The 13,749-nt window shown below is 34.1% G+C and overlaps 1 protein-coding gene across 1 annotated transcript in view; it reads right to left on the reverse strand.

Moving 5' to 3' along the window:
• Positions 1 to 13,098, reverse strand: part of FGF10 (fibroblast growth factor 10) — a 95,797-nt gene extending 82,699 nt beyond the window's left edge. Inside the window, exon 1 of the mRNA XM_053701259.1 lies at positions 12,038 to 13,098. Coding sequence (XP_053557234.1) covers positions 12,038 to 12,464 — 427 coding nt within the window. The 5' untranslated portion in view covers positions 12,465 to 13,098. The remainder of the gene's footprint in view (positions 1 to 12,037) is intronic.
• Positions 13,099 to 13,749: the final 651 nt, after the last annotated feature.

The raw sequence follows: 13,749 nt of genomic DNA on the forward strand, positions 1-13,749 counted from the left end.
TAGAATAATTGTTTTGTCCTCTAAGAAATGTGTGACAAGCACATTTTATTTACACAAAAACAAGAGGTATTTAATGTCCCTTTAAAGTTTGCTGGATTTGTGGGTATCCATCTTGCTATACTTGTAATAGCAAGTTTGCCATTTTTCTTTGTTAAAGGATTACTAAATTTTTATTTTTTATTCCCAAAATAAAGCCACATTTAGAAATATATATATAAAATTAAATTGACCTACTGTATTCCCAAAACAAAGCTGCATAACGCCATATAATCAATTTATATTATTCCTTTATGACGTCACTCTATCCCGCCCTCCAATATGGGCAGTGCATGTCCCAAAACTTCAACCAATCAGACGTTTACTTTTCGCATATAGTTAAAGGACTATTGCGTAGCATTGCACATGCACAATTTGATTTTTTCTGTAGCGCGTGCGTGATTGATCCTTCCAAATCCAAACTGACTAATATTCCAGAACCAATCTGAAGAGAGTGAAGTATTCAATGACGTTGCGGTATATTGCAAATGCGCATATCGGTTAATGCTCGCCATCTTGGAAGGAACCTGGGTTCTCAGCACAGATTAGAAAATGATAACAGCTAGCAACGAAGTGGGTTTGGAAAGGATAACAAATTTGGGGACAAATATCTGATAAACGATAAGTATTTGAAACATGAAGGGCATTATAAATGTATTTATTTCAGTACTTATTATTATTGTATGATATATTTTTTCCAGACTACAGTGTCCCTTTAACCAAATTGTGCTGGCTTGTGATGTGCAAATGAGTTATTAGGTGAAGCCTTACATCAGGTTTGCATTTACAGAACAGCCGATTTTTTAGAAGTGGGTTATTTATTTTACCCGAGTTTCCTTAACTTGGTTCATAGTCAGTATTTGTGCAGCTATAAATAGACCCCAAAATATTGCAGAAATCTATAGTGCTTAATAAGGGGGGGTTACATAATGTGTATCACTGATTCTGTACAACATGTTAAGCACTAATATTGCTTACATCGCACCTCCCATATTAAGACATAAAGAAACATTTTATATACATAGCACATCATCAGTAATCAAGCAATGCACAGCAAAAAGATCAGCATACAAAATAAGGGCTAGGTTACAAGTGGGGAGCTATTGATACCTGCACTAAAAATACAGACAATCTAGTACTACAATTCAAAGGTAAAAATTATTAACCAGAGAATCTTCATGTGGCCAACCTGATTTTAGCTTTTCCTAGACTTTTAATGAATAGCGCAATGATCGCTATCAGCTCTCAAATTGCCAGTGGTGAGTTAAAGGGGCAGTTTACCCCCAAATTTTTCTCTCCTTAATTTGTTCCTAATGATATATTTTACCTGTTGGATAGCTTCTTAGACTTTATATTGTATTTGAAATAGCTGATTTAGCCGGTAGTATCCCTACCTATAATAAAGTTTCTATACCTAGGTATAGGCTATTGAGAAACTATGTTAACACAGCGAGCAGAAGAAATTACACTCACAGTGGGAGGTGGAAGAGATAAAGCTCTAAAATGTTCATTTTTAATTGTTCTTTCTAAGTATTGTACAGAAACAGAGATAAGAAAAGGAAGCATTTGAGTGGTATGATAACAAGATCTGATCTGTCAGTAAGCCAACCCTATTTTGATGGGCTGAGGTTTCAAAGATAAAATCCAGATATTTATATTTTGCAAAAAGAAGCATTAATGAGTAAATTCTCCTACATTTTATATGCTGCAGCTGGTATAACAAGTCATGTGCAACACATTCAGGAAAAACAAATTTACAGTGAACAGTCTCTTTAAGAGTTACACAAAATAGTGCTTTTTAGTTTTGTGCTTTTGGAGTCCTGAAAATATGCATAACAAAACACATGAAAAATATATTGTTATAAAATATTTTAATAACTAAAGTTTCATTATAGAAAAATATTGTATAAGTGCTGCAATGGGAAGGGCTCAATGGTGCATATGTGTGTGTGTGTGTGTGTATATATATATATATATATATATATATATGGGTGTGTATAAATATGTGTATGTATGTGTGTATGCATATCTATGTATGTGTGCATTGTTTTAAATTTTCATTTCAATACAACACCATAGTTTATATCTAATTGAAGAAATCCACTACTAACTGCAATTTAGTGTTCGTGTGATAGCCAATATGAGTTTTTCCGAGCGCCCCATAGAAGTCTATTACATGAGGGATTTATCACACTTGTGCTATCCAATATCCAGATGCTGGTATGACCTAGACTTTCATTAAGAGTTCTAAAAAAGATACTTTCAACTTATTATGAGTGCAAAAATAAAGGCGCTATTGATTTAACTCTAGTAATCTCAGCACACATTAGTACTAATATTTTTGGATTCCACTTGTAAGAATTTAAAACATTTTATTGTCAAACATTGCATTTTTATTGCAGTCACTTATATGTTCTTTAATTTCACACTGTAGAAAGAAATAGCATAATAAACAGCCAACTTTACTTATCTTAGCTGAGAAACATGCCAGTTTTTCCTGGTATATTTCTTAATCTTTGATTTTAAAGGGACACTAACCCCAAATTGTTTCTTCCATGATTGGGATAGAGCATGTAATTTTAGGCAACTTTCTAATTTACTCCTATTATCAAATTGTCTTCATTCTCTTGGTTTGTTATAAAAAAAAAAACGAAAAAACAAAACAGGAATGTAAAGCTTAGGAGCTGGCCTGTTTTAGGTTCAGCACCTAGGATAGAACTTGCTTATTGATGGCTACATTTAGCCACCAATAAGCAAGCACAACCCAGGTTCTGAACCAAAAATGGTCTGTATCCTAAGCTTTACATTCCTGCTTTATTTCACCATGGTTTATATTTTTATCATGAATAAATATTTTATTTTTTCTTATGCTGGTGGACAGTTGTCACTGCCAAACAACAGAGCTTTGGGAGCTGTCCTCATCAGCCCATAAGCAATATGTGCATACATGTGAATTGTGTGCAATATATATATATATATATATATATATATATATATATAAACTATTAATAAATAGCTCTATTTCATAACACTGTATTGTTAACAAATTACATTCTATCACTATATTTTTAACTGCTAATAAGGGGTTAAACACAACAGTTGTGTTACCATGCTGCTCTAGAAGAAAATAGTCTTGTAGGCCATTCTAGGGATGCATACGTGTGTATCTTCCAGTAGTATCCTACTCTGAAATGTTTACTCTTAGTAGAAGTTAGACACATAATGACAGAAACAATATATATATATATATTTAATAAACCTAACAAAAATGAGCAAATTCATTTTTCACTACAGTATGTCCCTTTAAATAAGAGAGGTTGTATGTTACTTGCAATTAAAGGACCGTGAAACTCACAATGTAACAACACATAAAATGTTTCATTACACGTTCTCCCATAGCTGTGTGTTCCTCCTCCCTCCCCTTGCATCTCTAGTCATTTACTCTCATAAGGTGGACTATCAGTTTTGTATCAACAATCATGATAAGAAAATAATTACTTGTAATAGCAGGGGGCATACCAAATTGATGGAAATTAGAAAGGAGCTTATGTCTGATTCAATACTGGTTTAATAAATATATATGTATCAGTTTGTGATTGATTAGATTTATTCTGGTGGACAGCGTAATCAGAAAGAACATTAAACAATATACTAATTTGAAAAAATAAAGCTGCATTATTCATTGCAAAATTCATCTCAGATATGAGGGTACATTATCATGTATCTCACAATTTGTGTTTCATGTCCCTTTAAGATTTAAATGAATTTGTCTAAGCCTTTGGAAGGACGCAAGGAATGGCATTCAACACGCAGAACAATGATGACTGATAAGTACGACAGATGTGATGATTTGGAGTGGAATTTTTATTTTTGTACTTTAAAATTCAATTTAAATAAATATCTCACATCACTGAGTGCTGAGTGTTACACATCAGTCTATAATACATTGCATCTGTACATTTTTTTATGGTGCTCAGCTGAGTCATGATAATATATATCAGTGAATATAAAATATGAGCTGTGTTATTTTAAATGACACACTAACACATTGGAAACAAAAAATTGGTTTACTCTCCAGACTATGACCTGTAAATGGGATTATCTTAATATGGTGAGAATTCTGGGGTGCCAATGTTCATAAATGTTTTGGGTAGAGGGATTAAGTGCTGAGTATGTATGAGTTTAATTTTGGACAGCCATAGTATAACAAGATTTGCTGTTCTTGGAATCTTGCCGAACTATGTCAAACTGCACCAGCTGCTGTCATATTTAGCAAGATATATTAGAGTTGCAATATAGTTAACGCACTCACCCTTGTAACATTGGTTTCATGATTCAATGCATACTTAATTGGTTTATAAATCTAAATGTAAAAAGTTATGTTGACTTAGTCAACATATATAAATGGAAATTTATGTTTGTAATAAAAAAGTAAATTTACATAAGACTTACAATCCTAAAAACAACTCACAGATTGCTGACACAGAGAGTTGCTAATGACCTTGGGTTATGTACACAGTAGTGTGTATCAAAACCTCTATTTTAACACTTAACATAACACACTATTTTGGTCTAACTATTGTGATATGATATGAAAGATAAACACTAAATAAAGTAAGTAATTGAATCCTACACTTATAGTAACATATTTTAATACAGTGATTTTACATTAGATCACCATGTGCTTCAATGCTACATATTTTAAAATGTATTGTTCATATCTCCATGACATTAGTTTAAATATGATTTAATTTATTTTTTTAAATATATATTTTGTATTACAGTCAATGGCCTTTCTAGAGGAGAGCTGTGAGCGCTATCACCTCCAAACGTATGTATAGCACCCCCTAGAGCTGCAAAGGGCTCCGTATATTATGTCTTTCAAAGTTTTTACCACCTTTGTTATATTCCCAATTAGTTCCCCCAAATTTTAAGTACTGGAACCTCCACTGATCAGAGCCACAATCTAACCCAGTTTTTTGTATCTACTTAATATACTTTCAAGATTACAATATGGGTAACATCAACATAGCAACAAAGTTAATGGCAAAGTATACACAGGAATGCAAGTCCATAAGATCATGTTCTAAATCTAAATAAAAACATCATTAAAGTGTATCAGATTCATTGGGCTTTATACAATTACGAGCTAGAACCTATTTCAAGAGTATTTATTTCTAAATAGGAAACACCATAAATCTTCTGCAAATAATATTTGTGACGATCTAATATATTAATGGGCTTAGGAAATAGATATTTCCAAAGATGAATTGATTTGTGTAAAAAAGAAAATGATACTGGTAAATAAATATTAATATATATGCAAGACAAGAGCAGCCCTATTTTCTGTCCATAGGTGAGCCACTCTTTCTTACAGTGTGACTTAATTAGATACTAGAAACCATTCAAAGAATGGCTACTAAATGGTACATTGTCTAGGAAATAAAACTTACAAGGAAAGACTTTTTACTTATTACATATAGCTCAGAGGAGAAGTGAAGAGAGGTAATAGAGATCATAGTCTCACTAGCACCATCCCCTTAAATTGTAGCTGGCCACTCCCAGCTGCTGTGACCTACTGGAAAATCTCCTGGTGTCCCGGTAGGCCAATCTGGCCTTGTCTAAATATATATTTATTGGAGCCACACACAGATCAAAAGAAAATAGCTAAAAGAATAGGAACGCTTTGTGTGTTGCATATTGGGAGATATAGAAATGTAGCTTATTATAACTGTGAACCACAGGAAGGCCATATTTTGCCTCTGGGCCATATATTGGACAACCTAAGTACAGAGTTTGTTATTTACTTCTCAGAAACTTGCAGACATAGACAGATGTTCTATAGAGCTACTAGCAGCCAATGCATTTTTAGGGGGAGGATGTAGGATAAAAAAGGAACATATCAGGTGTGGGTTAGGATCAAACATTTCTAACAGTTACTGGAGTATAAACATCCTAATTGGCTACAATTTACCATTTGGTGGGCTAACTGACTAGCCTGTGGGCATGGCACAAGTTTGTTCCCATGTAATTAGGCAACATTTTAGACAATATCTTAATGATACCGTGAACTTGTGCTGAGGCAGTCCATCTGGAAATTATGGCAAACATCTGATTACACAACCACATGTGAAATTATGACTTACAAAACCTATATCTTTTACTCCCAAAATTTTGACACAGATGTTCATAAAATACAAATTAGAAAAGTTTCAAGTATTTAAGTTATTATTAGTGTATTATTTTTTTTTTAATGCAACAGGCTAAAAAACACATTCTATATTTTGAGGAAAATGTAAAATAGCAGATGTTCTTTGATCTTAAACGTCTTAGCATGGTCCGACTGATTTCTAGTCACTAATTACTCTGAAGTTGTTTAGATAATTATGGTAATGAATATCATTCAAGCCTAAATAACTTCATGGGTATATATTTAAATGAACAGACGTCTATATTTCCACTTCCTTATTAAATCATTAAAGTAAACGTCATATTTATTTTTACTATTATTTATCCAACAAAAAATATAAAACATTTATAGAATAAGATAGGTTCAATTAAAAAAAAAATAACGTGTAATTAAATAAAATAATAAAGAGAAACTACAAATTGTATAGCTAGAAAATGTCTCTTAAAGTATAACATAGTTACAATAGACCAACAAATATTTTGCATCATTACACTGGCATTTTATATCATGTTATTAACACAAACAAATGATGAACTAGACAAGCAGTACTATATTATGGTCATATGTCATCCATATAAAATCAATAAATTACTGTATTGCTTTTATTAGCTTCCAAGAAAACTGACAATTACTTGATCTCATATATACTGTATATATATGTATATATATATACTGTATATATACTGTATATATATATACATATATATATATATGTGTGTGTGTGTGTGTATATATATATATGTGTGTGTGTATATATATATATTTATGTGTGTATATAGATTAATATATATATATATACTGTATATACTGTATATATATATATATATATATATATATATATATATATACAGTATATACAGTATATATATATATATATATATATATATATATAAAGTGTTGGTGGTTAATAAACAGCATTTAGAAATAATAAATAGAAATAAATAAATAAAAATAGCATAAGGGGAAAGATGAAAACACCCACAGAAGTAGTAAGAAATATTCAACTACACTCTAATGTCTTTGGGGCTGTACAGCTATCAAAGGACTATGCTGTGATGCAGAGACATTACAAACAGAGATCTAATAGCTACACTGGGTGTCTGACTAGAGAACAATCTGCTGGGATTAACAAATAGGAACGGTAGCACGACAGTGCAAACATCAAAGGAAATGGGCTTTATTGAGTTGATTAAAGAGAAGCCAGCACTACACAAGCAACATCACAATTACTGGGAGTATGTAACACTTAGTTTAAGGAGAGGTCAAAGAAAAATATAGATATTTGTATGTTGCACCCAGATACTAACATAGTAGCCCAAGCAAGTCCAGCTGAGTAATGTAGTTAGATTAAAAAAGGTGGCTCACAAGTGGTCATATTTTAAACCTAAAATATTTAAGGTTCTGGGACTACACTGATGCTTTTAGAAACAAAACACCAGTTGATACCAAGCGAGAAAACCAGATATGCAGTGAGCAGAAGACAGACAGAAGGATCATATTACCAGACAAAGCAAAAAATGCCAACAGCAGCAGCATAGAGCAGTGATAACACACGCTGCTGAACATTTCACATTGCTCATTACAGTGACTGCCTTTTCAGCTTCAGTACCTAAGAAAATATTTAAGATTTAAGTAGATGTGAAATAATATTATGTGAAGAACCTTAGTTGAAGCGTATGTACTTATACACACTCACACTAAAAGCACTACACACACATACAAGCATTACATGCACACACATTCTATACCAAGACTACACACACTATACATATATTAAACACACACACACACATATTAGTTACATACACTACATACAATACACACACACTATACTTATATTAAACACACACACACTATACTTATATTAAACACACACACACATACTATCTACATACACTACATACAATACACACACTATACTTATATTAAACACACACACACATATTATCTACATACAATACACACACACACACACTATGCAAAGATTACACAGGAACAAGCATTCTATAGAACCAATACAAACACACACATTCTATACAAAGGCTACACACACACACTTTACATATATTAAACATACACACACACATATATTTTATACATACACTACACACTATGCAAACATTATACAGGAACAAGCATTCTATAGAACCAATACAAACACACACATTTAATACAAAAACTACACACAAACACCATACAAGCATTATACAAACACAATCATGCTATACAAATACTGCACACACACTCTATATACAAACATTATAGAAACCCTCACACATGCTATACAAACACTGCACATGCAATCTACACTAAAACTGTACACAACTGTACACAAACACCCACACTATACAAATACTACACATAAACACACACTACCCAAACATACAAACACAGACATGGTATACAAACACTGCATACAAACACACACACTATACAAACATTATACAAACACACATGCATGTTATACAAACAATGCACACACACACTCTCTATGCAAACACTGCACACACTCTCTATACAAACACTGCACACAGACACACACTAAACAAACATTGCACAGAAACACACTATACAAATATAATACAAACACACATACATACTATACAAACACTACACACACACACACACACATTCTTAACAAACACTACACAACACTGAACACACACACATACATTCTATACAAACACTGCACACACACATTCTAAACAAACACTACACATACACATTCTATACAAACACTGCACACACACATTTTATACAAACCCTAAACACACACACATTATATACAAAAACACATTCTATACAAACACTACACAACACTGCACACATACATTATATACAAACACACACTTTATACAAACACTACACACATGCTCTATAGAAACATTAGACAGTAGTCACATTCTATACAACCAATACACACTTTCTCTAAAAATATAAACACAAAAAAAAATACTAAACTCTCCACCTAGATTCCAGTTTATTTCAAAGTAACAAATGAAATTAATTAAAACACTGTCCTTACTTTAAAGTAACCACCACCGGTTTCTTAAATCCCCGGTATGAATATTAAATGTAACATTTCCAACTGGGCATAGACGGCAATTAAATGTAACAGACTTATTTAGACATTCAATGTAACAATAAAACACATTCACATAGACACAGACACACACACAGTGTATAAACTCACGGATACACAAATATACAGACACATGAATACACACAGATATACAAACACATGTACACATGTATATACACAGATACACAGACACATGCACATATGTATATACATAGATACACAAACACATGCACACATGTATATAAACAGATACACAAACACATGCACACACATATATATATATATATATATATATATATATACACATACACACACACACACACAGATACACACGCACACAGATACACACACATAGATACACAAGCACATGCACACATGTATATGCACAGATACTACACAAACACATGCACACATGTATATACACAGATACACAAACACATGCACACTCGTATATACACATACACATGCACATATGTATATATACACACACAGATACACAAGCACATGCATATGCATATAGTCACACACACACACACAAATCATACAGATGTCATATAGATGTCCCTAACTGTTTCTCAACAGGATGATGCCTAATTGTCCTTATAGCGGTTCGTGTATCAGGAACAGATCGCGTTAGACAGGCTAGTGCCTCACCCCAAGCCGAATACTATGATGATATTTAATAATTAAATTGCCCTAAATGTAGATGCAACCAGTCATTGGTCTGCATTAACCCCTTGCCTGCAAAAGGTTCCTGCAAGTCTCTGTGATCGATGCACTACAGAAGTCTCTGGGAGCCAAGGAGTTAAACGGCAGTGGATTTAAGCACACTGTCATAAATCTGCAGTATATACTCAGAACTGTAAAAAAATCTGGCAATGATCAGCATATGTATGTTTGCTGTGATTGCCTTTCGTCACAGCTCTTGAATGTACCCAAACAAGGCAAAAGAAGTAGAAATCTGTACATTATTGTATTTTCCTAGTTGTAAAATTTGTGCATACTCCTTTTTTTTTAACCAAAGTACTTCACTGAAATCAAAACCAGAAACCCCCCCCTTTAAGCAAAAATCACGTTTTTTTCTGTCTCTCTCTCTCTCTCTCTCTCTCTGGATCATGTAAACCCCTTAAATAATAAGGGATAATTATTGTCAGACTTAGTACTTTTTCTCAGATCTCTGAAATCTTGTTTTAGCCAACTATATACAACCAAACAGAAATGAACAAATGCATGCTGAAAGTGACCCCCCTGACTACATAGGTATATGAATTGCAGAGTGTCAGTTTCTGTAGTCAGTCTCATATTGTTAATCTTGACCATTATCAATTTCATACTACTCACATTAAGCAGTTATAAGTATATAATAGCGAAAGTTAGAAATAGAAAGAGATCTGGGAGTTAACTAGTTAAAAATAAAATATAAACTAATCAGAACTGTCACTGGGGCTGGATGTCTGGCTCCTCTAGAAATGGATGTCTTTATATGGGAGGTAATTGCTGTACATGTATGATACCTGGGTCTTGTAGGGCAGATCCCAAATGTTTAAATCTATTGTCTAATGATTGCAAGCTCTGTGACGTTTTTGACACTTGATCTGGGGTAATTTACAACCCCAAGCTTTCCCATGCTTGCTGGTGTTGAAGTGCAGAAGTTAGAGTTTGGTTAAATCCATAGAAGATGCAGCTGGCTGAGAGGTGTCAGGCATCTTACACTCCAGTTTACCCACCTGACAAGACTACTACAGGCTATAGTTAAAAGACTTGTGAAGCTTTTGACAGTGCTAGAGAGACCTGGACATTAGAGGATAATTTAAAGGTTCGTGTGAAAAGGAGGTTGAACAAAGCAGCAATAGTGATGCACCCAGAGTACACGCACTGTAATCACTGACATTTCACACCCAGGTCTATAAAAGGGGTCATTTATAAACCGTTTGAAGTTGGAAACTAAATAATCACAGACAATTCTATGATGTTTTTGGGATGAAATGCTCCCTATTAGAATGTGTGTTTTCATTTCACTCCATCCACAAATTTAGCAAAAACTAATTCATTTACATAGGGGTATGGGACTCATTTCAAGTCCTCTCTGGCAGTCAATGCGTTAAGTTTGTTGAATAGTGAATTAACAGAACGACTCTATTAGACCCAGCAATCACTTATTCTCTCTATAGAATTAAGTCATCTAAAAAAATTGCAAGTACAAAGCAAGATCTAAATAAAACCCAAATTTATTAATGATATGAAACTTCTTTTTCATTCTAACTTCACCTTACTAACTGAAAAGCACAATCAGTATTAAATTCAATATGTGCCAAGTGTTGGGTCTTTGCCTTAAACAGATTTCTATTTACCTGCCATAAACTGGTAAATGTCCATAAAGGCAGTACCATCCCATAGCAATCCATTCACCTATACACATTTGCAGTTGTGGAACTAAGCAAAGTTTCATCTTTCTCTATGCAAATCTCTCCATTGTGCACATAATATATTTATTAATTTCCTTCAACACATTTAATGTCCACCAACCTTTACCAGGATTAAATGCATGCCCTCCTGATGACCCCTGCGGGCTAGATTATATATCTACAGAATGTATAAATGATGTGACTACAATATATATACAATTAATTAACCCTAAATGTGTAATAAGATATATTAACACTTTTAGCAATACATCCAGCATTGGATGTTACCTCAGTCAGGCGTATTGGGGGGTCTCAGGTACTTACTGTATGGGCAGTCATTCTTTTTGGTCCCGCTGACCTTGCCACTCTCATTAATGGTGAGGAAGTATTTGTTGAAGGAGAAGAGTTTCCTAAATCGCACATCTCCTTGTAGGTGGTTGTAGCTTCGCACATGTCTCCCAGAAGAAGAGTTAGAGGAGACCTCTGGGGAGTCCTTGCTCCTGGCGTCATTGCAGGTGACAGACAAAGTGGATACGAAGAAAAAGAGCAGCAAGGAGCAGGGCAGGTGGGAAAAGCCTGAGGCACCATTTGTCAGTATCCATTTCCACATTGTACTGAGGCTGTCGGCATCAGAAAATGCCTCATGAAAAGAAACATACTGAAAAGGTAAAAATGTATATAGAGTAAAATGAGTGGTCTCGTATCTCCAGGAATTCTCTACTTTCTGATGTACAGAATAATGCACCAACATCCATAACTCCAGTAACAAAACTCATCTACAGACCCATAGTCCTCAGATATCCTTAGAAACGAAATCTAGTGTATTGTTCCCTGTTCTATTCTTTGCTCTTTCTCTCACAGCAGTTGCTTCCTCTCTCTCTGCAGCATGAAAAAGTGTACAGAGCCCAAAAAGGAATAGTTGACAACATATTCAACCCCCCTAAATGTCTGAGTTAGTGTCTATTCCACCTCCTTTTGCTCTCTTCCCTCCAGACCAGGCTGTAAAAACCCTCTCTCTTAGCATGGGAAGAGCAGTTTGCTTTGAAGAAGAAACTTCTCTTGATGTAAAAAGGATGGAAGCCGGAATAAATGTCAATGATTCCACTCTAGAGGTGGGATGTTTCTGGTGGTCAGTCAAGACTGCTGGGGTCAAGCAGCGGTGGACATCTGAAACCCAGTAGTAGGGGAGGAGACGGTCGGGAGGGGGGATTCTTCTTGGAAGCTCTGGAGATTACTGATCCCTTCCACTGATCTGAAACCTACTAATTGATGCTAAACGTTCCTCTCCTCTGAGCTGCCCACCAGCATGCTTGGATACTCATGCTTTACAAATCCTGCTGTCTTCCAGCCTGAGCCAATCCCCACCAGGGAGCCCCTTTTTGACTTGTTTTGCACTGTAACTTTTTTTTTCTTCGTTTTTTTTTCTGGCAGTGAAGTGCTTGAGAGCCACCTGGAGATTGTTGCTTGCTGACTTTTTTTTTTCTTTCCTCTGCTATAGAAAATCTACAGACATCCCATCTAATGCTGATTACAGTACATGCTGGTTTAAAGGAGATGAAAAAGACATCATTAGCTTCTCTTTCTTAAAGCAGCCAGCCTCCAAGGAGGTCCTAATTTATTCCCTCTTAGCTTCCGTTGCTGAAATAAAAAGTTCACACTTAGTATGTTCTTTCTTTTAGGTACACAAGATTTATGTCTAAGCCTCCTTCCCTAATCAAGAAAGAAACAGGGACTAAAAATTACCAATTTCTAAACTGCCTGCATGACTCATTTACTGAATCACTTTTTCACTTCAAAGCTAAACATTTTACTACAATTTAATCATAAAATCTGTCTAGTGTTTGTGTTTTTTTATGAAATTTATTTCCTTTAGGATTTATCCTATAGAATATTTGTTTCCATTTCAATGCAAAATCTTTTTTTAAAGATTATTTTAAAAATACTTTTCTGAATGGGTTACATTATTACATTTTTAATTTTATTTTTAATATACATTTTAAACTATATATGGCATGTTAATAAATACTCATAGTTGT

This window comes from Bombina bombina, chromosome 2 (genome assembly GCF_027579735.1).
Source record: "Bombina bombina isolate aBomBom1 chromosome 2, aBomBom1.pri, whole genome shotgun sequence".
NCBI lineage: Eukaryota > Metazoa > Chordata > Amphibia > Anura > Bombinatoridae > Bombina > Bombina bombina.